The sequence below is a fragment of the Kogia breviceps genome, chromosome 4 (assembly GCF_026419965.1).
Source record: "Kogia breviceps isolate mKogBre1 chromosome 4, mKogBre1 haplotype 1, whole genome shotgun sequence".
Taxonomy (NCBI): domain Eukaryota; kingdom Metazoa; phylum Chordata; class Mammalia; order Artiodactyla; family Physeteridae; genus Kogia; species Kogia breviceps.
The window spans coordinates 173,361,989-173,388,596 of record NC_081313.1 but is presented as its reverse complement, the minus strand read 5'-3'; the positions used below and the strand labels follow the sequence as shown (position 1 = coordinate 173,388,596).

The 26,608-nt window shown below is 44.6% G+C and overlaps 1 protein-coding gene across 12 annotated transcripts in view; it reads left to right on the top strand.

Moving 5' to 3' along the window:
* CACNA1A (calcium voltage-gated channel subunit alpha1 A) overlaps positions 1–26,608 on the top strand; it is a 246,207-nt gene that overhangs the window by 32,699 nt on the left and 186,900 nt on the right. For 9 of the 12 annotated variants that reach the window (XM_067032656.1, XM_067032659.1, XM_067032658.1 and 6 more), the window contains 2 exons: positions 10,785–10,890; positions 13,519–13,658. In XM_067032656.1, the coding sequence (XP_066888757.1) occupies positions 10,785–10,890; positions 13,519–13,658 (246 nt within the window). Of the gene's footprint in view, positions 1–1,694; positions 1,714–10,558; positions 10,578–10,784; positions 10,891–13,518; positions 13,659–26,608 lie in introns of those variants that run through there. The other 3 variants (XM_067032662.1, XM_067032663.1, XM_067032661.1) reach the window with 3 other exon arrangements.

Below are 26,608 nucleotides of genomic sequence, written 5' to 3'. Positions count from 1 at the left end.
TCAGCTTTTGTTTTCCTGTGGACCTCAGCATCTTGGCTGCTGAGGCTTGGACCTTGGACTTCCTGCTGAGCCCAGTGGCACTGGGAGAGACCTGTGTGGCCTTGCGTGGTTTGGGAGAGGGAATTTCTTGGCCTTCCTTTCTTGGGGACCTTCCCCTTGGCTGCACCTGGGTTTGAGGGGGCCTGACTCACCTCATCTGGGTTCTTATATACCTTTTTCACCTCACCTGGATTGGGAGGGTCCTTCTTTGTCTCTCTTGCTTTCTTGGGGGCTCTTCTCCTTGGCTTCACTGTTTACTTAGGGCTATCATGGCAGATGTCTCCCTGGGCTGGATTTTCCTATTGTGTGGGGAAACTAATCTGAAGCTGCCAGTGGCCCCCTTGGCCTTGGAGTTGATGGTCTTCAGGGGATTTTCAGGCTTTAATTTAAGCCAAGGGGTAGATGAAATATATCGAGAAGATGCTGAGGAAATGGAGGATTTCGCTGACCACTGCACAGGGGTGACAGTACAGCGAGACAGGAGAATGACATCCCCTTAGTAGAGTGAATATGCCAGGGAACATGGTTGTATATTGGACCAGGAGACAGAGATCTCACATCATTCAGATGTCTCCAGGGAACTTTACTGTCCTGAAAAAAGAGAGAGAGAGAAACAAAGAGAAGTATTCAGTCCTTATTTGGAGCCTCAGACCCCAAGAGTTTAAAATTAACCAATACCTCCTGCTCAAAAGTTGTTTTGGTACTTCTTTCATTTCTCTTTTTCATTAAGGGAACTTCATTTTGCTGTGTGTGTGTGCATGCATGTGTGTTTTCCATGAGTCATGTTAATTCTTACGCATTTAAACTTTTTGTTACAGAGCAATTTTTACATTTAAATCAGGGATTTAATTTCAGAATGAACACACGTACTCACCTCACTTTCTAAAACACTGTAAAATATAGTGTGAATCCCTTGAATCTCCGGGTTGACTTGGCAGTATCTATGAGAATGTCAAGTGTGCACCCTGCACCCCCTCTAACCCAGCGATTCCATGTCTTGGAATTTATCCCACAGAAAAAGTCCTCCCAGATACACAAGGATGTATGGTCAGATTATTCATCACAGCTTTGCTTGTAATAGAGACAAACTGGGAGCATTTAGGAGAACAGTAAATAAATGATGATGCATCCATTCACAATAATACTGCACAGCCTTTGAAAAGAGGGAAGTCCAATGTACTGATATGGAAAATGTGTCTAGTGTGGTGAGGGGAACAGCAAATCACAGAACGTTATGTATCACGATCCCAATTTTGTAAAGGGAAAACACGATTTAGAATGCTTGTTTTCATGCATTTGATAGTATTTACTGAGCACCTGTTATGTGTTAGTACTGTCCTAGTTGCTGGGCATACAATCAAGAACAAGTCAGACAAATCCTTAGCCCCCCACCTCCCTCCAATTAGGGTGGACATTCCAGTGAGGGAGACCAACATAAATAAGATAAATAAATGACCTAATTTGTTTAATGTGAAAAGTTGCTAAAAACTAACAAACAAGCAAAAAACAAACAGGGCAGAGAGGTGGAGATGTTGACAGAGTTGGGATTTTAGATCTGGCAGGCAGGGAAGGCCTCAGTGGGAAAACAATGGTTTTTTTAAATTGAACTGTAGTTGATTTACAATATTGTGTTAGTTTCAGGTGTATAGTGAAGTGATTCAGATATATATATGCGTATCCTTTTTCAGATTCTTTTCCACTATAGTTATTACAAGACATTGAATATAGTTCCCTGTGCTGTACAGTAAATTCTGTTGTTTATCTATTTTATATATAGTAGCGTGTATTTGTTAATCCCATAGTCCTAAGTTATCCCTTCCCCCACCCCCCTTTCCCCTTTGGTAACCATAAGTTTGTTTTCTACGTGAGTCTGTTTCTGTTTTGTAAATAAGTTCATTTGTATTGTTTTTTAGATTCCACATATAAGTGATAACAGATTAATATTTGTCTGTCTAACTTATTTCACTTAGTATGATCATCTCTAGGTCCATCCATGTAGCTGCAAATGGCAATATTTCATTTTTTTATGGCTGTGTAGTATTCCATTGTATGTATATACCACATCTTTATTCATCTGTTGGTGGACACTTAGGTTGCTTCCATGCCTTGGCTATTGTAAATAGTGATGCCATGAACATTGGGGTGCATGTATCTTTTCGAATTAGAGTTTTCATCTTTTCTGGATATATGCCCAGGAGTGGGATTGCTGGATCATATGGTAGCTCTATTTTTAGTTTCTTAAGGAACCTCCATACTGTTTTCCATAGTGGCTGCACCAATTTACATTCCCACCAACAGTGTAGGAGATGTTTTAGTACAACCTGAAGGAGGTGAGAGAGTAAGCCCTGCTCCTAACTAGGGGGAAGGTAGAAGAGAGCGCAGCCAGTGCAAAGAATGTGTGTAGGGGAAAATCTGAGAGAGAAACACCAAACTGCTAGCATTGATTATCTCTGGGAAGCGCGGTGGTGTAAGGACTTTTCACTTTTTAAATGATATAAATTTTAAAAACTAAAAAAATACAATAAGCACATATTCCTATTATAATTAAAACCATTTATTTTTTGAAAGGGGATCTTGAGGGCTGTCTGAGGAAAAAGTTACCTGCAAAAGTCAGTGAATAAAAGCATATGAGGCGAACTCTGAGAATCAAGGGGGAAAAAGGAGAAGGATAAACAGCAGGGATTTTTAAAAAATTGAGGTGAGATTTGCATTTCATAATTACCCATTTTAAAGTGAACAGTTCAGCAAATCAACTATACTTCAATAAAAAATAAAGTGAACAGTCCAGTGTCATTTAGTACATTCACAGTATTGTGCACCCACCACCTCTATCTAGTTCTAAAATATCTTCATAACCCCAAAAGGAAGCCCTGTACCCATTAATCATTTCCCGCTTCCTCCAGGCTCCTGGCAAACACAAATCAGCAGTCTGTCTTTGTGGAGTCATCTATTCTAGATAAACAAAATGTCGAAACAGCCCAAAAGTGGGTGAATGGTTAAACAAATTGTGGTATATCCGTACAATGGAATATTATTCAGCCTTAAGAATGAGTGAAGTATGGATACATGCCACAATGTGTATGAACCGCAAGAACATTATGCTAAGTGAAAGAAGCCAGACACAAAAGGTCACGTATTGTAGGATCCCATTTGTGTGAAATATCTGATGGATATTTTTGCCACATTTATTTTAAGCCTGATATTCAGAGAGTGGACCAAACACTTTCACTGTGTTTTGTTCCTGGAAACACTTCAGATTTGAGAGACAACCTCAGCAGCCATGATGAGAGTAGGTGTTTATGCTCTCCAATGACGGGAGGGGGATGAGACTTACGTGGGTCAAAAAGAAATAGGAAAAGTTAATAATACTGGTAGCAGCAATTGAAATAAAGATCATGAACGTTGACTGCATGATTACAATGAGATGAACCCTGTATTATGCTTTCGTAAGCCTATAAAGCTTCCCAATCTCACAGGAACCAGAGTAAACCATAACAAAACACTCACATTTACTGAGTACATACTATATGCCAGGCTCTGTTCTGTGTGTATTACTGTGTGTATCCACTCATTCCATTCTCATGCAGCCCTGTGAGGTAGGTGCTACTTTTCACATTAGATATATGAGGAAGCTGAGGCTTGGGGAAGGAAATTCCTTTGCCCAAGTCCAAAACCATGTCTGACCCCCAAACCCTTTCAACTACTTTGCTGTATAATTTCTCATGCAGATATTTCCAATTTTCTGATCAGAAGTATGATTTAGCTGCCCTGGATAGACTTCTCTTTTCAGAACCAAAGTGTTGAAAATCCTTGGATAATATTTTAAAAAACATATGGGGAGGGGGAAGGGTAAGCTGTGACGAAGTGAGAGAGTGGCATGGACATATATACACTACCAAACGTAGGGTGGATAGCTAGTGGGAAGCAGCCGCATGGCACAGTGAGATCAGCTGGGTGGTTTGTGACCACCTAGAGGGGTGGGATAGGGAGGGTGGGAGGGAGGGAGACTCAAGAGGGAAGAGATATGGGAACATATGTATATGTATAACTGATTCACTTTGTTGTAAAGCAGAAACTGACGCACCATTGTAAAGCAATTATATGCCAATAAAGATGTTTTAAAAAAATTAAAATATATATCGTTTCAAAAAACAAACAGCACATCAAATCTATTTAGTGTTGGGATTTTAATTTTCTCTATTTGATCTTCCTGCTGACGTAATGAATCTTTTTGCATGTGTATGCCTCTCCTGTGTATGTTAAATGTAGGCCTTTGCAATTGTCTCGGAGAGTGTTAATACTTGACACTGGGTTTACTTGCGCTGCCCCAGCTTGCCCTGTCTGGGAGGATGTGTAATTAAACTTGCGCCTGTTTGCCGCTGGCCGTGGTGCTGAAAACATCCCGGGCCGCTCCAGAGTTGCCCTTGTTAGCGCGACATCACCCATCAGTCTCAAGCTGAACTGCTGGAGGAGAGCGCTTTTCTAGCTTGATTTTGGTTAGTACTGTGTGTTGGAGAGTTCGAAGCCAATGTCTTGAGAACTCGAGGGAGACTATTTGTATTGTTCGAAGTTGAAATATTCGTTAATATGACCCATTCAGGATGGGCTGATGAAGGTGTGGACCAGCGTGCAGTGGTTGATAATTACTGCATTAAATTGTGGCAGTGGTTGGAACTCAGGTGAGGGCTGACCCAGTTGGCCTCATCCATGCTTAACACCCCAGGTGTACCCCAACTCCAATTTTTAAATAAAGGCAAAAACATCCACCTTCTAACAAGTAAGGGTAAGCTGTTGAGTGGTCTGTGGTGGGGACCACCAGCATGGATCTTGCAGCGAACCCCACTGCATGTATGACCTTAAGCAATTTGTTTATCCTCTCTGACCCTTAATTTCCTCATCTGGAAAATGAGGCTTGCAATAGAACCTACCTTGTAGAATTGTTGCAAGGAATTAACGGAAACAACGAGTGCTTAGCTTGGTGTCTGCCCAATGAAGCACCACTCAGTAAATGGCAGCTGTAATTACGTTGTTGTGCCTTTTATGGCCCCATAATAGTTGATCTTATTGCCGAGTTAAATTGTGGCATGTTTAGCGGAGCAAGGAATATGTCCTACACCCATACATTCAGGGCCCTGGTACCCCCTACTCTTCTCCTGGTTATTGTGATGAGCATGGAACTAACATGAAAATAAGACCTACTTGGCTTCTCCCCATAAGCTCAACTGCTTGGTTGACTCATTGAACTATGTGTTTCCTCAGAACACACCCGTCAGGCAGCCCCCATGGTAGTGTCAAGACCTTGATGAGTTAACAAAGCTGATCTGATTTTTCACACCAACCGCGGGAGGCTGGCAATGAGATGGGAATGGAGGGGTACCACAAAGAGAAAGATGAATTATTTGGACGTTCTGCAAGGTCTTGCCAAAGGGCTGGAACCATCAGCCATGCCAACTTTACAAATTGATTTTCCTTGATGTTCTGGATCCCAAGAGCAGCTCCTGTTCACAGATGCAGCCTTTCTTCCCTGCAAAGAAATCACTTGGTCGTTTCCAGTGTCACACACAGCCCCTCTCTGGGGCCTCTGTGGGTCCTGATCAATCTAATTGTGGGGGAAGCTTTGTGTATCTGCACTTGCCTGCAGGGCTGTTTGCTAGCCTGACTTCCATGAGCGATTTCAGGAGCCAGCTTTTCCTCCCACCAGGGATGCTTCTCTCCTTTCATCCACCGCCCCCCCCCTTCCTTGGCCTCTTTGGCTGGCTGATTATTCTGGATACCACTGACACAGGTGCTTTCTCCCTGAACCAATCAGGGAGCGGGAAGGCTCAGCTCAGCTAGCAGAGGCATTGCTCACCGCAGCTGTGAGTTAGAACCCAGGCTTTCTAAATTGGGAGGATCAGGCACGACTCAGGGTTGGGCTGAGAAAGCCTCACCTCCCCCTGCCTGGACTACCTTTGACTTCTGCTTGGGGAGAGAAACTCCTGTGCCAAGAACTCAGTACCCTACCTTTGAGTCTGTGCACCAGCCACATTGTTGCACATTTCAAGGAGCCGCTTGTATCCTTAGTGTGCCCACGGAGACTTGGCACATGATGAGGTGAGGGGAGAGATGTGGAAAGCAAGACCCACTCACCCTTCCTTCCACAGCTGTGTACTGAGCACCTACTCTGTAACAGATCTCCTCTTAGGTGCTGAGAACAAAGCAGACAAAAATCCCTGCTTGTACAGAGCTTATAGCCTAACAGGTGAGAGAAACAGTGAACCAGATAAAGGAGAAAAACATAGCAGACGTTTGGGGACAAGGGCCAAGGAAAAAACAAATAAGTAGGGAAAGGGGGTAAAAGCCTCACTGAGGATATGACCTTTGAGAAAAAACCTAAAAGAAGTGAGGGAGGGAACCATGTGGGTCTCTGGGGGTGTGGGGGGGGAAGAGCATTCTAGGGGAGAGAATTGCAGGTGCAAAGGCCCTGGCGGTAGAATGCGCCTCCTGTGTTTGAGGAAGATGGAGGAGGCCAGTGGGGCTGCAGCTGAGTGAACGAGGGGGAGAATGGAGGAGATGAGGGCAGGGAGGTGATGGGGGCCGGTCGTGCAGGACCTTGCTGGCTGCTGGGGGGACTTTGACTTTTCTTCTGAGTGAGACGGTAGCCATGGGAGGGCTGTGAATATTTCCATGGGCAGTAAGCCAGAATTTTCTTTGCTGCTTATTTGTCTCATTCCAACATTCTCTTGTTCCATCAAGATCCTGGGTTTCTTTTCAGCCCCCCTCCAGTGGAGGCAGAAGACTGGTCCAGGCCTCCTGAATTCTCCTCCTGGGGTCAGAACATGGAGGAGAAGGCTTGGAGGAAAAAGGCGAGCCCCCACTTCTTTCTGGATGACTCAAAGCCACAATTACCTGGGCTCCTCCTCCCCCTGAAATAGATCTAAGGCAGCACTTCCCAAACTTCAGTGTGCACACAGAGCCCCCGGAGATCTTGCTAAAATGCATGTTCTGACTCAGCAGGTCACCGCGGGGCCTGACATTCTGCTTTTCTAATGGGCGTTGCCTATGCTCTTGGTTGGTGGACCACACATTGAGTAGCAAGGGTGTAAGGTCAGTGTTGCAGGCACCCATTCGGCGTGCGTCTGTGGACGTCGGCGGGGTGCCTGGGTGTGTGCAGAGAGAGGGGGATGACATTTGATAGCCAGTGTGCCCGCGTCTGACAAAAAATAAGAAAAAGAAATGAGGTGGGAGTGGGCAGCCGCTTTCTGTGGGCCCCCGTGCTGACTAAGGCTTCCTTGTCGTACCCAAGAGCTCTGGGTCTGAAATCCAGGTGACAGCGGCCAACTGAAAGCCTGATAATGCAGCCCATAAGAGTGCAGCTTGCTCCTGGCCTTCTGGGACTCTTCCTGGAAGCTCAGCTCGAATCTGATGCAAAGGAAGTCACATCCCAGCTGTTTAGGGGCAGGAGGCCAGGGGGCCCTGAAAAGTGAGGCGGCAGCTTCATGCAGAAGCTAGCTGGCAGGGAAGGGAAGTGAAATCATCGGATTCAAATCATGGCTTCAGAAGCCTCGGCGAGGGGAGGCCAGGGAAGGGCTTGGCATTGCTTCTTTGTGTACAAATATTGTCTCATATTTTCTGGGCTGCAGGGTGAGACAGAATGGAGTATTTGTGCAACACAGCCCAGCTTTGTTCTCTGTGCTTCTAATGACTGTCAGCTCGGAGGCAGGAAGCCAATCAGAGATGATCGTCAGCAGGAATGGTTTTTGTTGATTCCCCAAATTGCCCTGAGTCTTGGATTTGCTTTTCAAAGTGTGCGCGGAGCGTGGCTCAGCTGCTTTCAGCTGGAGGCAAAGGCTGAAGCTGGTGACAAAGAAGACCTGGTTTTCCCGGCTTACTTAGACTCTTACTCCCAGATTGTCTATTTTAGACTTTGTTTTCATACCTGGAAAATGGGTATACTCTCCAACTCCTCCTCCAGCCTGTAAGATCCCTTGGTTTTTACAGAGCTTCCAAGATGCTAAATGTAACTCTAGGGCCAAACAGGAGACTGAGGCTAGTTAAGTTTGTAAGAGGGAAAGCTGGGAGGAGGGCAGTAGTTTAACATGGCCAAGTTCAAGACATGCTGTTTGATCTTTCTGCAAAACAGTGGATTTCAGTGTTCCCAGGGGATACTTGGCAATATCTGGAGATGACTTTTTGTTGTCATCAGTTTTGGCTGTCATAACTGGAGAGGAGGATGCTACTGGCATCTAGTGGGTGGAGGCCAAGGATGCTGCTTAGCCTCCTACTATATACAGGATAGCTCCCCCCCACACACACACAGAGAACGATCACCCGCAAATGTCAGTAGTGCAGAAGTTGGGAACTCCTGCTCCAGAGTAACCAGTACCCTATGGCTTTCTCCCTCTAGCATCCATTTCTCCACACCTAAACCTCCTTCTCAGAAATTGCCAGCTTTGTTATGTTAGTTTCCTTTCCATTTAAGGTAATTATTGATATGTATGTTCTTACTGCCGTTTTGTTCGTTATTTTGGATTTGTTTTTGTAGGTCATTTTTCTTCCCTTCCTCTTTTGTTCTCTTCTAATATAAAATTAAAAATTAAATTTAAAAAAGAACAGAAAAGAAATTGCCAGCTTTGTTTATTAAGGCTATAGGCCTGAGGGTGCTTCTGCAGATCTGGCAGGGGGACAGGGATATTCTGGTTTACCGACTGAACAGCAGATCAGGCCCTAATATGAAGTGAGCAGGACAGACCCTCCCCGAGGGGCAGAACCTCCAGTGGGACTATCTGGTAGCCTCGTCAACCCGGAGGAGAGTTCCCAGGATGCAGGGAGGAGTTTGTGCCTAGAGAGAGAGGGAATGTGCATCTGGAAATAGCCATATGGACCGACCATCCCTTCCCTCCCTCAGATCTTGGAAGGTCTGCTTCTTGGAGACTTGCCCTGACCACCATATTATTTTTTTATTGAGGTGAAATCCATAGAACAGTACTAACCATTTTTAAGTGACGAATTCAGTAGCATTCAGTACATTCAGAAGGGTGTTCAGCTATCACCTTTATCTAGTTCCCAAACATTAAGCAGCTACTTACAGTTTTCCCCTCCCCCAGCCCTGGGCAACCACCAATCTGCTTTCTGATTGTGTATTTTCCTGTTATGGACATTTCATATCAGTGGAATTCATACAATATGTGGTCTTTTGTGTATGGCTTCTTTGACTTAGCATAATGTTTTCAAGGTTCATCCACATCGTAGCATGTGGTAGTACTTCATTTTTATGGCTGAATAATATTCCATTCTCTGGACATACCACATTTTGTTTAACTATTCATTCATTGATGGACATTTGGGCTCTTTCCACCTTTTGGCTATTGTGAATATTGACGCTGTGAACATGTATCTGAGCGCCAGTTTCCCAACTCCTTGGGTATACAGCTAGGAGTGGAATTGCTGGCTCATATGGTAATTCTGTGTTTTAACATTTTGAGGAGCCATCAAACTGTTTTCCTCAGTGGCAGCACTGTTTTTACATTCCCACCAGCAATGTACAGTGGTTCCAATTTCTCACATTCTCACCAACACTTACTGTTTTCTGTTTCTTTCATTCTAGTCATCCTAGTGGATGTGAAGTGGTATCTCATTGTGGTTTTGATTTGCATTTTCCTGATCCTCTTTGGAGAAATGTCTCTTCAAGCCCTTTGCCTATTATTTAATTGGGTTATCATTTTGTTGTTGAGTTGTAAGTGTTCTTTGCATATTCTTTTACCAGACCCTTACCAGATATCTGATTTGCAAGTACTTTCTCTCATTTTGTTGGTTGGCTTTTTGCTTTTGTTTTTTCACTTTACTGACAATGCCCTTTGGCTTGCAGAATTTTAAATTTTGGCCAAGTCCAATTTATCTATTTTTTCTTTTGTTGCTCTTGCTTTTGATATCAGATCTGATTACTGTATTTTTCTTTTTGCTTTAGAATATAATTTTTTAACATCTTTATTGGAGTATAAGTGCTTTACAGTGATGTGTTAGTTTCTGCTTTATGACAAAGTGAATCAGCTATACCTATACATCTATCCCCATCATCTCCTCCCTCTTGCGTCTCTCTCCCACCCTCCCTATCCCACCCCTCTAGGTGGTCACAGAGCACTGATCTGATGTCCCTGTGCTATGCGGCTGCTTCCCACTAGCTATCTATTTTACATTTGGTATGATTACTGTATTTTAAATTGCAACCACCGGTCTCCTTTCCTGCTTTTTCTCTCTATAGCATTCACCATCTTTTAATGTACTGTATAATGTGGTTATCTCACTTACTCACTTCTCCTCCACAAGGGCAGCTGTGTCTCTAGTGCCCAGAACAGGACCTGACACACAGTAGGTGCTGAATTAATATTTGTCCAATGAAGGTTGGAGGTGAAACAGAGGTAGAATATCCACATTTTCCTTACAAAGTCATCTGCCAGGTTTTCAGGGCAGTGCATCTGCTCTGTATCAGGCTATAATGGTGGATCCTTGTCATTAAACGTTTGCTCATGGAGTGTACAACACCAAGAATGAACCGTCACGTAAGCTATGGACTTTGGGTGATCATGATGTGTCAATGTAGGTTCATCGATCGTTAACAAATGTGCCACTTTGGTGGGGTATGTTGACAACGGGGGAGGCTGTGCCTATGTGGGGGACAGGGGCACATGGGACATCTCTGTACCTTCCACTCAACTGTGCTTTGAACCTAAACAAAGCTGGAAAGATTTTCCTTAATTCTGTGATACTCCCTTTGAATATATGATTTTAGCCACCATCATAGCAAACTGCATTGTCCTTGCCCTGGAGCAACACCTACCTGACGATGACAAGACTCCGATGTCTGAACGACTGGTGAGTGAAGTCTCTCTAGGGGAGGTCTCTTCTTTGCTTTGGTGGCCATGGGAGCCGAGGGCAGAGTGGGGTCTCCGTCTTGGCGCCAAGAACCAGATCGTGGGCCTCCTACCTCAGGAGCCTAAATTTCATGAACACAATAATCTGGGGAGAGAGATGCCCTCACTGCCCATCCTGTACTCTCACCCCCCAGCAGACCTCATGTCAATCTGGATGAGGGTGGGTGAGAGTGGTCACCTCGTCCATGAAAAGTCACATTCAAAACAGAATTCTTAGGAATTCCCTGGCCGTCCAGTGGTTAGGACTCGGCGCTTTCACTGCCAGGGCTCGGGTTCAATCCCTGGTCGGGGAACTAAGATCTTAAACACCTCAAGGAGCATCCCCAAAAATTAAAATATAAATAAAAATAAATAAATAAAATTTATAAATAAATAAAATAAATAAATACAAAACAAAATTCTTGTGAAAAATGTTGACCGTACACAAATACACAGAGAACAGTACTGTGAACCCCTCATGAACCCATCATTCAGATTCAACAACTGTCAAGATTTTGCCTCATTTCATATTTTCTGTCCCTTTTTATTTCCTTGGTTTGTCTTTCTTGGCCAAAGTATTTTAAGGCAAATCCCAGACAAAATGTCAGTTCACTGCCATATGCTTAAGTCCGCATTGCTAAAAATATGGGCACTTTCTGGGAATTCCCTGGCGGTCCAGTGGTTAGGACTGGGCACTTTCACTGCGGTGACCTGTGTTCAATTCCTGGTTGGGGAACTAAGATCCTGCAAGCCGTGTGGCACGGCCAAAAAATAAATATGGGCACTTTCTTAACATCACCCCAGTGAGATGTTTACACCCAACACAACAGTGGTTCCTGGGAATCATCGAAGACCCAGCCACTAATCAAATATCCGTGATTGGGCTGGGCTTCCCTGGTGGCGCAGTGGTTGGGAGTCCGCCTGCCGATGCAGGGGACACGGGTTCGTGCCCCGGTCCGGGAGGATCCCACATGCCGCGGAGCGGCTGGGCCCGTGAGCCATGGCCGCTGAGCCTGCGCGTCCGGAGCCTGTGCTCCGCGGCGGGAGAGGCCACAGCAGTGAGAGGCCCGCGTACCGCAAAAAAAAAAAAAAAAAAGAAAAATATCCGTGATTGTTTCAGAAATGGCATTTTACAGGTCATTTGAACCAAGACCCAAACAGGATCTAGATTTTATGTTGCTTAAGACTTTTAATCTAAAGCAGTTATTTTCCCTCCTGCCAGTGACTCTGCAGAAACCAGTCCAGTTGCTTTAAGGAATGTCCCACATTCTGACTTTTGCCTGGTTGCTTGCTTCGGATGCCATTTAGCTCGTTCTTCTATCCCCAGTGTTTCCTATATATGAATATCAGCTCAGGAGGGACATTCAAAATCCAGTTGATGATTTGGTGAAACTCTGCAGAGCTGTGAACTAGTACTAAGATCGTTGTCGATGCCCCTAGCCATCCCCCAGCCCCCTGCTTCCCCTCCTGGCATTCTGACAGTGCCAAGAAGGAGACCTCTCTCCTTTCCATCACCATTTCAAAGCCAGCTGTCATAACTCAAGTGTAGGGAGAGAGAGATGTTAGAATCCACTCATTCCTAATCCACAAAGCATTAATGATCTCAAGGCTTTTAAATTTTAAGAGTTACATATTATAGTGTGTAGCCTAAAAAATAGATAACTAGCCCAGAAAAACTATGATTTCAGGACTTTTTTGTTTGTTTTTGCTCACAGTCAAGCTAAGTAAAAAGAGTCCGTTGAAAGAATAGTAAACAAATAGTAGTAGTGATGGCAAGCTGGCATGGAAAGACTCATGAAAGCAGAATGCAAATGATTGAAGCTTGAGAAACATTGCCATAACGCATGGGGAAGCATCCATGTAGGGGCTCTGATGGAGTGGAGCTTATAGCTTAATTCCAAGTACTAGAGACTATCAGCTTGAAGCCAGATCTGGCAGGAGGTCTGGCAGGGGGCTGGGAGTTGGGACATTGGCCATTTACCAGCCAGTGCAGAAGCATTGATTACAGTATTTTAGCAACCTGAACAGCTGTACTGGTGCATACCAGCTTAGAACCATCGCACATGTCAGATTTGGGGGTGAGGTCAGTGCACAGGGGCCAAGCACAAGGGCCTGAATGATATAGGTGACAAGCAAACGTCCTAAACAAGTGCTTTCTTGTAGAACTTTCTGCACTGATAGAAATGTCCTACTTCTGCACTGTCCAATATGGTAGCCGCCGGATATGTGGCTAGTGTGACTGCAGAACTGAATATTTCATTTTGTTTCATTTAAATTCATTTAAATTTAAGTAGCCACATGTGGCTGCCCTACTAAGCAGCTCACATCCAAACAAACAATTCTGTTTGGCCAAGTAGTGTGTAAAGTTGGCCAAAAGGAAAGAAGGAGGTGTCTTCTCCATGTTTCTGTTTTTCTTGCAAAAGCCTTTGGACAGGGTAAACTCCAGGCAGGATGCAGTGGAGGTCAGTGAGTGCTGGAAGGTCAGCAGAGGTGAGGGGAAGTGGGTACACTTATCTGAGTGGGCTGGTTCCCTGTTCATGCCACCCTCTGCCAAGCCAAAGACACTGACCTTACCTTTTCTCCCTTCCAGGATGACACAGAACCATACTTCATTGGAATATTTTGTTTTGAGGCTGGAATTAAAATCATTGCCCTTGGGTTTGCCTTCCATAAAGGCTCTTACTTGAGGAATGGTTGGAATGTGATGGACTTCGTGGTGGTGCTAACCGGGTAAGTGGCCTGTGCTGTGTTTCTTAGAATTATCTTGAATTACGAGGACTTTGGAAACCTAAGGGTTGATGTGGTCCCGGCTGGGCTCGGGAAGGCTGAGCCCCCTGTTCTTCTTCAATGTGCAAGTTCCTTCTTCCCCGTAACGTCCTCATCTCAGCTGCATATCAGAGCGGATGCTTTCTGTTACAATTAGAATAATAGCTTTTAGAATTGACTGCTTCCAAAGTGCTTTATGTGCATTCTCTCATTTAATCCTCACAACAACCCAACGAATTAGGAAATATTAATATTCCCATGTGAACGCTGAGGAATCTGAAGCACAGAGGGACCTTATCTGAGATCACCCAGCTAGTAAGTGATGAAGCTGGGATTTGAACCTGAGATTATGTGATTCCAGAACTCAAGTTTTTAACTGTTGTGCATGCATGGTTCTTTGGCTTTGCCTGGGGATATCTTGCCTTTATTTTAAGTTGGTAAATGTTTTTTGAGGACCTCTGGGTGCAAGAGATTGTGATGGGATTATGGACAAAACCAGTCTAAGTAAGGTGCAGTTACTGCAGTTTTGAGGAGTTTTCAGATCTGATACAATGAACCATAGTTGAAAGGGGAATGTGTGTGCACTTTCCACCAAGGACCCTGTATAAGGTAACATTAGCTGCTATAACAACAGCAACAAAAATTCCAAAACTAGGTAATGATTTAAACACAACAGCAGCCTATTTCTCACTCATTGAAAGACCAAAACAGCTGTTCCTCCTTGGCAGGCTTCTTTCCTCCACACAGTGTTTGAGGGACCCGGGCCCTTGCTACATTGTGGTTCCTTATTGTTGACCCACAGATCAGGTCTGCTTGTCTGCATCAAACCATGGAAGAGAAACGGATGGTGATATTTGGGAGGTTGTATGGGCCTGGCTGAGACCTTGCATGTAACCTCTCTCACTCATATGCTTTTGGCCAAAATTCAGTCACATGCCCACACATCGCTACAGGGAAGCTGGGAAACATCAGACTGTGTGCTTAGAAGGAAACGGAAATGGATTTGGTGGATAGCCAGCCAATCTTTGTCACAGACCCCAAAGCCCTTTATCAGGTCCCAATATAGACATTACCATTTTGTGATGATTTCTGGTTCCTTTGCTTACCCACTCCTCCTCTCTCCCAAGCTAAGTCTGTTTCTTCTCTTCCAAGACCCCTGTTCATTGGGAGACCCTTCCTCATAGTTCTCCTGCATGGGGTCACAGTTCTCCTGTATGCAGTTCTGTTCTATGGGATCCTATTTCTCCTCTAGGTTTTGTTGCTGCTCCAGGTCCTGTCTCTCTTGGCAGATGTCATGGGTCTTAGTACCCATGCTGTGTTGGCTGGGCTCTCACAATTAAAGTTTTGAACATATCTGTTGTTTCAAAACAATGTTGCTTCTCACGGAAGCATCCAACTGGGCTGTATCATATTGGGCTGTTTCATTAGAGGCATTCAGATCTGAGTGGTCTGTTGCGAGCACTGTAGGCTAGCTCTAGCAGGCTTGGGTGTTCACTGAGGAAGTTCTTTTTGCTGCGCCCACACTTCTTTGGCTTGGGACCTTGGAAGGTTCCTGGGACATATTATGGCCTTGGGCACTTGTCACTCTCTAGGAAACTCATCTGTGCAAGAGCCCAGTGGTTGACTTTGTTGTTGTTGTTTAAAAAATGTATAATAAAAATAATCAGACATTTGAAAATAAGTAGAGAATAATATAACAAATGCCTGTGTATGCAAATATTCATTCAATGAGTATTTATTGGGCAACTACTATGTGCCAGGCTCTGGGACATAGCAGTGAACAAAACAGACAAAAGCCCCTCCTCTTGTAGAACTGACATTCTAGTGGTGAAGAAAGACAAAATGCATGAATGAATGAAATATCTAGTGTGTTAGATGTTGATGAGGGCTACAGAGAAAAAAATAAAGCAGAGAAGGGATGGGATGTATTATGGGCAGGAGGGCTAGAAGCCAGAGAAGACTTGCATTGGGAAGGTGATATTTGAATGAAAACCTAGAGGAGGTGACAGAAAAAGCCATGAGGATGGCTGAAGGAGGAGAGTGCCAGGCAGCAGGAACAGCAAGTGCAAAGGCCCTGAGGCTGAACTGTGTCCGGCGTGTTTGATGAACAGTGAGGAGGCCAGCGTGCCCGGAGCAGAGTGGGTGAGGGAAAGAGTGGAGGAGGTGAGGACAGGGAGGTGAGGTGGCAAACTGCCATCAAAATGAAACCTTTATATACAGCACAGGGAGCTCTACTCAATGCTCTGTAATGACCTATATGGGAAAAGAATCTAAAAGAGTGGATATATGTATATGTATAGCTGATTCACTTTGCTGTACACCTGAAACCAACACAACATTGTAAATCAACTATACTCCAATAACAATTTTGTTTTAAAATGAAACCTTTATAATACAGTGTAAGTACCTGCATTCCTTTCCCTGGCCCCATTCCTTTCTCTCTCCATCCAGAAACACTTTCCTGAATTTTGTGTTTATCATTTCCATTTGTGTATTTACACTTTTACGTAAGAATATAAGACATATATGGTACCTATTTTACATTTTGACTACATAAGTATATAAGAAGTATATATGTGTTGTTATGCATGCCTTAAGTTTCTCTATAAATGTTGTCTTCTACAAACTGCCTTTAGCATTCAACATGAGGTCAATCTGATTGACAAGAATAGTTCCCATTCATCCATTTTTACTGCTGCATGGTATTCTGTGGTATGAATAGCCTACCATGTATTTGTCCATTTGGGTTGTTTGCAGTTTTGTGCTATTTTGAACCAAGCTGTCTCCTCAATCTTTTTTTTTTTTTTTTTTGTGGTACACGGGCCTCTCACTGTTGCGGCCTCTCCCGTTGTGGAGCACAGGCTCCGGACGCGCAGGCTCAGTGGCCATGGCTCACGGGCCCAGCTGCTCCGCGGCATGTGGGATCTTCCCGGACCTGGGCACGAACCCGTGTCCCCTGCATTGGCAGGCGGACTCTCAACCACTGCGCCACCAGGGAGGCCCTGTCTCCTCAGTCTTGCATGTGGATTTCTCTAGGGCATATACCCAGGAGTGGAATTGCTGAGTTGTGTACTGTATGTATCCCCAGCTTCACTAGATATTGCCAAATTGCTCTGCAAAGTGCTTGTACCAATTTATGGTTCCTGGGGCTGACTTTTGCTGCCAGGAGCTGGCTTGACCTTGCTGGTGGGAAGGAGCCTTAAAAGCCCCTGTCTTTTTGGTTTTTTGGGTTTTTTAATTAATTAATTTTTGGCTGCATTGGGTCTTCGTTGCTGCGTGTGGGCTTTCTCTAGTTGTGGTGAGCAGGGACTATTCATTGCGGTGCACGGGTTTCTCATTGTGGGGGCTTCTCTTGTTGCAGAGCACAGGGTTCTAGGCGTGTGGGCTTCAGTAGTTGTGGCACACAGGCTCAGTAGTTGTGGCTCGTGGGTTCTAGAGCACAGGCTCAGTAGTTGTGGTGCACGGGCTTAGTTGCTCTGCAGCAAGTGGGATCCTCCCAGACCAGGGCTCGAACCCGTGTCCCTTGCATTGGCAGGCAGATTCTTAACCACTGCGTCACCAGGGAAGTCCCCAAACCCCTGGATTTTTAAAGACACGTGCACCCCAGTGTTCATTGCAGCACTATTTGCAATAGCCAGGTCATGGAAGCAACCTAAATGTCCATTGACAGACGAATGGGTAAAGGAGATGTGGTACATATATATAATGGAATATTAGTCAGCCATAAAGAGGAATGAAATTAGGTCATTTGTAGAGATGTGGATGGACCTAGAGACTGTCATACAGAGTGAAGTAAGTCAGAAAGAGAAAAACAAATAAGGTATATTAATGCATATATGTGGAATCTAGAAAAAATGGTACAGATGAACCAGTCTGCAAGGCAGAAATAGAGGCACAGATGTAGAGAACAAACATATGGACACCAAGGGAGGAAGGAAGGGGTGAGATGAATTGGGAGATTGGGATTGACATATGTACACTACTGTGTATAAAATAGACAACTAATGAGAACCTGCTGTGTAGCGCAGGGAACTCCACTGTACAGTAGAAACTAACACAACATTGTAAAACAACTGCACCCCAATAAAAAACAATTAAATTAAATTTTAAAGAAAACCTGGCTTTTTATAACATGGTTCTTGAAACACCTAGGGAAGCTCACATACTGTTGAGCATGTGGTAAGTCTCAATAAGTGATCAGTAAGTTGAAAGGCGGCCATTTAATAGGTCAGTCAGTCTGCTACTTGGATGTTTCTATCTGCTCCTTGATTACAAGGTGGTCTTTTCTTTTCTAGTTTCCTGATATCTGCTGGGCCTCTAGAGGAGAAATTCTTCATTTGAGACAGATAGCTTCAGAGTTGGAAGTAATGGAATCCATGAACCCTCTGAAATTGCATGCCAGAATTGTGTGTTTGTATATTTTTCTGGTCTGTAGTTTTCATTAGAGTCTCAGGGGGTCAAAAGCCACAAGGAGCCACTACTGTAGATTCTATTCATTTCTTAACCTCTTCTCCTTTCCTTCTTTATTTTTCCCCACATTTATTTCTCTTGCTTTACTCTTACTTCTCCAGTAATCAACCCTTCTTCCTTACTGTCTGGTGGTTCTGTCTCCTTCAAATCAGGCACATAGCTCAAATGTTATTACTTCAAACTGCAAGGGGCGGTTTAGTCTCCTGTTGGGTTATAAGCTAGAAACAGGGAGAGAAGAATAAAAGCCCTGCAAGCCTAACCTTCCACTCAATGTCAGTGGTGGGGAAATGCAGTAAACTCTTCATTTTGTGTTCTTGGGGGAGGGGACTCAAGTGTATTAATTTGACATTGAGACAAAGATGACTTGAATGTGCACTTTCTGATTAACTCATTGTGTTCTCACATTTTGAAGCAAACCGCAGCATTAAAACACCATTCATTTTTCGTGGATTACCAAGGATTGGGCCTTCTTTTGTGTGACATTTGGTAGAAAAGATCTTACCCATGGATTTTTGTGTGCTCTGTGTAGCTCAAGGCCCCAGAGAAATTCTAACTTTGTAATTGATCAATGCCTTTTAAAGCATCCTCCCCTTGTATTTGAAGTTCTGATCATTAAACTAAAAATGTGTAAGAGGAAGATTTCAGAAGCTCGGCTATATTTCTGAGAGGACAGAGCTTTTACTGTAATGTTCAAATATATGTAAACATCAAAGAGGTCAGATAATACAGTTGTACATGTTAAGAAAAATGACTGCAAACACTACCAGGGTAGGAATGAAGATGATTTTTTTTTAATTCATGGGCTTAGCACCATACCTGGCATATAGTAGGTGCTCAGTAAAATAAATGCTTGCTAAACTGGAAGGTGGTAACACTTCTGATAATCAGAGTGTTCTGGGGAATTTTCTAGGCTGTTTAAGGAGATGGGGACCATTGCATTGATAGAAATAGTCAAACATTCCAGGAGCCTATGACAGATACCCTGACATCAGATAAGGCAGGCAAGGGGCAGATGAGCTCTGGGTCTTTACCGACCCCGACATTTTGTGACGGTAAAAAACAAAGGTTCCTTTTTGGAAGGTCCTATGTACCACCCCAGGTTTGGGGCAGTTTTGCGTTGAGGACAGAAATGAGGAAAACACTCAAGTACTTGGAGACCATCAGGGAATGGATGTTGTTTTTATTTTCTTTTTTTTTTTTTTTTTGGTGGTACGCGGGCCTCTCACTGTTGTGGCCTCTCCCATTGCGGAGCGCAGGCTCCGGACGCGCAGGCTCAGCGGCCATGGCTCACGGGCCCAGCCGCTCCGCGGCACGTGGGATCTTCCCGGACCGGGGCACGAACCCGTGTCCCCTGCATCGGCAGGCGGATTCTCAACCACTGCGCCACCAGGGAAGCCCTGTTTTTATTTTCATAGCATCATTGCATGTAAGAGCTCAGTGGACTCTGGCAGATCCAACTCCTTTATTTTACTCAAGGGAGTTAAGACACAGAAAGCCTAAGTAATTTGCCCAAGGTCACGTCGAGATGGTGGATAATCAGGAATCTTCCAGAATCAGAAGGTATGTTCATGTCAGGGAGCCTTGGAGTCCCAGTTTGGGGGGCAGTGGGGGTGGTATAGATAAGTACTGCCACCCCTTGGGTTCTGCCCTCAGAACTTTGCCTTCTCTTTCTTTCTCTTGTCCCCCCAAGTACCCAACCTGTGGTCCCTTTATAGAGAAATAGGGTGCCTCAGAGAGTAATTCCAATTCCCCCTGTTTTTTCTTAGATGGTTGAAGAAACTAAGGACCAGAAGGGTCAAAATGACTTGGCCAAAGTCACCGACCGCTCGTGCTCTCTTCCCCTTTTGATTAAATGAACAGCACTTGTAGTCACTCCTCAGCTTCTCCTCTTTGCTTTACCTCCTACACAGCTGTTCTGAGTTGCCTGCAAATAAAAACAGCATTCCAAACAACAACAACAATAATAAAACACAAGTAACATTCTAACTCATGAGACCAATGAACGGCTCCTATAAATGCCAGCTGCGTTTTATTTTAAAGTCTCTTTGCATTAATCTCTCCCCTCCCCAAGCAGAGGCTCAGTCACTCTTGGTACCAAAAGGATCCCCCACTGTGGCACAAATGCTTTTTATCATTCAGAGAGTTTTATCGTTGAGAGAGCATCGATCTTTTTATTGTTCAGAGCACTTGGCTGTCATGATATTTGCTGAACCCCGTTCCATCGGGAACCACCTCACTTCCTAGCAGCAGGAGCTTGTTTCTCCATCTTGTAACAACAGCGACAGTGATAATAATGATGTTGGCTGCCATGATTGTTATTCTTACCATTTATTGGGCACTTCCTGTGTGCCGGCACTATATTAACAATTTCATGTGCATTATCACATTTCAGTTGCATAAGCCTTTTTTTAGAGATGAACCTGGGGCTCAGAGACATCAAGCTACTTACGAAGGGTCCCCCAGTTAGTGAAGGGCAGATCAGGATCTCAGATGCTGTGCTGGGACACACTAAATCTAGGATAACGCTGAGCCCAGCTTAAATTCAGGCAAAGAGCTATATCCACCCCAGTATCCTTATGAACACAATACCTGTTATTAACAACAGTGGCAACACTGACAAACTAGAACTTACAAGGCAGTTATAACATGACATACTGTACATGTTTATATGCTCAGTCAATTCTTACAACCCTCTGAGTTAAGTACCATTATTATCCCCATTTCACAGATGAAGAAACTGAGGCTCAAAGAACTTTAAAATCTTGCCCAGAGTCACCCACCTCATAAATAGTAGATCCAGGATTTGAACTCAGGTAGATCTGGATCCAGAATCCATTTTCTTGAGTCCTATTTCCCTAAAGTCAAGTTTTTCAGGGAAGTCACGGGGATCCTTCCTTTTGTCCCCCATCTTGGGCTCCATTGTGGCAGGAAAAAAAAAAATGGGCAGATTTCCAGAAATGGAAGATTGGCATAGACCGATGGCTAAGACCTGGGCTTCAAAGTCAGGGGACTCTCTGCCAGTGAGGAACTCAAGAATGTGAGTTAATCTCTCTGAATCTTGGTTTTCTCACCTGGAAAAAGGAGAGTAATGAGAGCGTCTACCTCTTAGAGATGCGGTAGAGAATAAAGAAGGCAATATATGTGGCAGATACTGTGACCTGAGCCCCTGGAGCTTTCTGAGTGCTTCAGAAATGGGAGCCGGGGAACTGAAGGGAAAGTTAAAACAGATTCTTTTGGAGGAGTGTGGTTGATGCTACATGTGCCCCACTCCTTATTTGTACAGCTCACCTTTGGGTTTACCTGCAACTATGGTGCGCAGTTCCTATGCAAGCTCGCCTCTTTGCACCTCCAATCCTCTCACCTTACTGCATATGTGTCGGAGAGCCTTCTCCAGAATCTCAGAAGAAGGCGATTTGTTTAGCCCACGTGACAGACACTGAACACCCCCCAGGAGCAGCCCTTGACCAGTGAGCGAGGGAGCCAGTGTATAAATACCCTGGTTTTCCCATTGCTCCGTGAGAAAACTCAGAAGTGTGTTCTACAGCCTCTCAAAGGGTCCTCGACGGGATTGAATCCCAGTTGCTCACAATGAAGCCATTCATTATACACCATTTACCAACTTTTTGCTTTCTAGTTCACCCCCTGTAGCTCCACGGATCACCTCCCAAGAGTCTTTGTCTTAGATATGCTTTCAGAGCATCCCAAATCAATGCAAGCAGCAATAATCAGGAGCCTAGTGGGTTAGAGATTGCAGCACCCTGCTCAGCGCCCGGCACACTTGATTATCAAAAGGTGTCCTCCTTTCGCCCTCCGCCCCCGACTGGCGTGGGGAAAGATTGAGTGAGGGCCAGATGGCCAGGTAATATTGTTCTGTACTGAGCTTCTTGGCCATTTTCCCTGTGTGGCTGGAGAAGACTTTGCCATCTATCTCTTCACAGGTTTGGGGGGTGATCACGGTCTTGTCCTCTTGAATTGCTGCGACAAATGCCAGCCTGCCTCTAGAGAGGCAGCTGGCCACTGCTTCTACAGTTTTCAGGGCTAACGACTTCTCTCTTCTCACCAAGGCAGGGAGGTAGCTGCCTGGAGGGCAGAGAAAATCTCAATGGAACGGGAAGCAAGTGGGTGCCTGGGGCCAAGGCAGAGGCTGCCAACTGAAAAGTCAGCTGTGCTTTGATTTATGCAGGGAGGAGCTATAGGACCTGCAGATGCTGTGTTGTGACCGAGGTTGCAGAAGCTGGACAATCTCTCCTCTCTCTGAGAACCTGGGCTGGACCCAGAGACAAAAGCCCCTCACCTTTCGTGGGGTTGTGTAGTGGAAGGGTGAAGCTGAGAACTGGGGCGAGGGGGAAGTGGGGGGACGTCTTTTAGGAAAAAGAAAGAACCCATTTTCATGACTTCTCTGGTTATATTCAGCCCTTTGGTGATCTCATCCAACCCCGGGGGTTGAAGTACTCCTTCTGTGTTGATGTTTCCCGAACTTACATCCCCAGCCTGGACCTCTCTCGAAGTCCCCGGCATCTCACACTCAAGATGTCCAAAACTGAACTCCTGATCATCCAATACTGCCCCTCCCTGTCTTCCCCTGTCCGTGAATGGCAGCTCTGTCCCTCCAGGAGCTCTGGTCAAAAAATCTTGAGGCCTCCTCCATCTCTCACGCACCCCACGGCCAATCCTTCTGCAAATTCTGTAGGTTCCGTCTTTAATATGCATTCACTACTTACCCCACCTCCACTGCCACCACCCTGGGCTGAGCCATCATCATCTCTCGGCTGGTTTGTTAGAGCAGCCTCCCCCCAGGGCTCTCTGGTTCTGTCCTCCTTTCCCACAGCCTGTTATCAACACAAGCAGCCAGAAGGATCCTTTTAGCACCTAAATTAGATCAAATCACTTTTCTTCTCACATCCCTCCTGCGGTTTCTGTCTTGCGCAGTGAAGAACCCGGAGTCCTCGGCGTGGCCCACAAGGGCCTACCTGTACAATCTCTCCACATCACCCCCCACCCTCCTCCTCGCTCACTGGGCTTCAGCTTTACCAGGCTCCTGCTGTCTATTTTTTGAACACTTCGGACAAGTTTAGAGAGTGGCCTGGACGTATATACACTACCAAACGTAGAACAGACAGCTAGTGGGAAGCAGCCGCATAGCACAGGGAGATCAGCTCGGTGCTCTGTGACCACCTAGAGGGGTGGGATAAGGAGGCTGGGAGGGAGGGAGACGCAAGAGGGAAGAGATATGGGGACATATGTATATGTATAACGGATTCACTTTGTTGTACAGCAGAAACTGACACAACACTGTAAAGCAATTATACTCCAATAAAGATGTTTTTTAAAAAAACAAGAAAACTCAGGGCCTTTGCACTTCGGTTTCTCCTGCCTGTTATTCTCTTTCCCCAGATATCTGCTCCATCCATTCCCCTTATCTTCAAGACTTTACTCCAGGGTCCCCTGACCCCTTGTCTACAATTTCAACACTCTCCCAACGCTTCCTGTCCTCTTTCTTCTGTTTAGATTTTTTCCACGCACTTAGCACTTTCTGACAAACTGGATATTTCACCTATTTATTTTTTGCCCGTCTTCTCCACTAGGTCAAGTACCATGAGGGCAGGGATTTCATTTCTTCTGCCCAAGGCTGTATTCCTCAGTGCCTAGAATAGCGCCTGGCACACAGTAAGTAAGTGCTCAATAAATGTTTTTGACTGAATGAATGAATCAGTGGTACTTATGACCTACCAATGTTGCGGGAAGTTTCACTGAGAAAGAAACTGATCTGAAGGCAGAGAAGTCTCTGCCTGAGTGTTCGTGCGTGACGGCTGGTCTAGATGAGATGGTGCAGTTTGGGAGGGCATTTGGGAGTGTTGCCTTAACTGTCGCATGTACTGGGGCTGGAATATGCCTACACGTGGTTTCGGTCCTACTCCAGGAGTTGTGGTGTATCTTTTGTGTCATAGCTCTGAATGGACTAAAACTCCTTCAAACTCAGCTTTGTTAGCTACTTTGCATTAATAAAGTGGCACAAAGATGAACAAGTTTGTGCAGAAGGGGAAGGGCCCGAGCAGGGGTGTGTTCTCAGGCCTGCTGTGTGTGGTTGCACACAGAACCAGGCAGCTGGAGTACATTTTCTAAGTGTGTAACTCACCTACGTGTAAACCTCTTTTGGAGAACATTGGGGGCTAAAGAGTACTGAATACTTTACTCCCAGGAGTCCCTTTAGCCCTAAGAAGCTTTGATTTCAGGAGTCAAGTTTTTTAGGTGGTACTGTAGAGACACACTGCTCACAGGCACATTTGGAGGCCACCCACAGAATTTCAAGGTATGAAACTCTGGCATCAGGGACAGAGGCAGGAAGGAAACCTAAGACTCTTAAGTCCTGCTCTGGGCACTGAGATGTGGCTGGTGCTATTTCTTTTGCTTCATGTTGGTATTCCAGGGATTACAGGCTGTTAATAAGATTGAATGGACAGAAGGGATAAGACTGGGAGGTCTTCATAAACTAGACTGAGGAGTTTATACTGGTAGGAAATAGCCCTGGATATTTTCAAAACAGAAACTGGGAAGTGTGTAGCAGAATCACATCCTATGCAAATTTAACTTACACAAAATCATTGATATGTAATTGGCACACATATAAGAAGAAAAAGGAAGAATATAATAATTGAATAGTGAGGTCATTTCTACCTGTCGTTCCATTTAGTGAACTTTTTCCAAGGAACCAGCATGATACATGTTCTTCATAGATCCCAGTACATCAGTTAGGAATGCTTTTTTCTGCAAGTAACAAAAGAGACAACTAAAGGGGGCTTTCACATTAAAGGCTTTTGTCACTTGACTTAGAAATCCACAGATCAGTGGACCAGGATTAGCTCAGTGATGTCCTTCTGTCTTCCACTCCACCTTCCTCAGTGTGTTGAATTTTTACTTCATGCTTTCTTGCCTCAAGGTTGCGAAATGGCTGTCATGTCTCCTCCTCTCACAGCCTCATCCAAAATCAGGAAAATAATGGTAGAAAGAGAAAACTTTCATTGGAGGCTTTTCTCTTTTTAATCTAGGAAGAAAAATCTTTCCTATAAGTTCCCAGCAGCCTTCCCCCTACATCTTATTGGCCATACCTGGATCACATGACCAACCAGAAACACGAATACCTACCATTTTTGCTATTTTATGGGAGACTAGCTCTGCCTGTAGGAAAGATGGTAGAAGGAAAGAGCTGGCTATTTCCTATTTCCTATCACAGCTGGATGGCTGTGATAGTTAGCAGTGTCTGTCACATGTGCCATACTACTCTCATTCTTTTATATCACATATTATACACACCTATTACTGCCCAGGCTTAAACACACAAAACCATGTGTACTGTCCCTTATGGATGATTTAAGAGTTTTTCAAGGGCATTTTTGAGTATATACAATTTTTCCTTTGTGCACTGACTTCAGAACCATAACTTAACTCTCCCACGTAAGATAAAACATCAGTTTGGAAAGGTGAGTTCAAATCCTGGCTCTGCCACTAAGATATGTGACTTTGGGAAATGATTTATTCGACCTAGTCCTTGTTTTACTCATTTGTTAAATGAGGCTCATATTAATACCTCACTGGGCTGAGGTGAAGATTAGATGGGATAATTAGTACATAGTAGAGGCTCAATAAAATATAGTCAAGAGAATGAGGGAGGGGGGAGGAGGAAAAAAAGGGGGAAAAGGAGGAAGAGGAGGAAGATTCCTTATTGTGATGGAGTAAGTCCGAGAACTGAGATGATTCTAAGTCTGGGATGATTCGGGACTCACTTAGGATAATGGAAATAGGAAGGAAAAGATGGATTTGAGGTCCGTTTCACCAAGAAAGAGAACATTCCGGAACATGAGTATCAACTGACTGTTGGCTGGTGTAATGGTGGTGCCATTGCAGGATCACAGGGTGCTTCTAGTGGGAAGAACTTATTTCAGTCATGTTGAGGTCCCTGCAAGACATGAAAGCAGCCATATTGCTTTGCAGACAGATGTAGATAAAGTCAAAGCTTGACTGGCCTATCCAGATTTGTCATCCACAAAAAGTTGGTTAAATCTGAGAGTGACTGAGCCCTGTAGGCATGATGATATAACAGACAAAAACACGGGGTCAGAGAGGCACCCACACTTAGGGACCAGAGGGAGAAAGAAGAGCAGAGAAGGAAACGGAAGATGTGGTAGATGGGTAGTTAGGAAGAGAGACATGCCATAGTCAGCTATGTTGACTGCAGCAGAAGAGAAAAGAAAATCTCTGGGGCTTTGGGGCTTTGTACAGGCGTGCCTCAGAGACATTGTGGGTTCGGTTCCAGGTCACCACAATAAAGTGAACGGTGCAATAAAGCGAGTCACACAAATTTTTTTGGTTTCCCAGGGCATGTAAAAGTTATGTTTACACTACCTTATAGTTTATTAAATGTACATTAAATGTGCATTTATTAAATG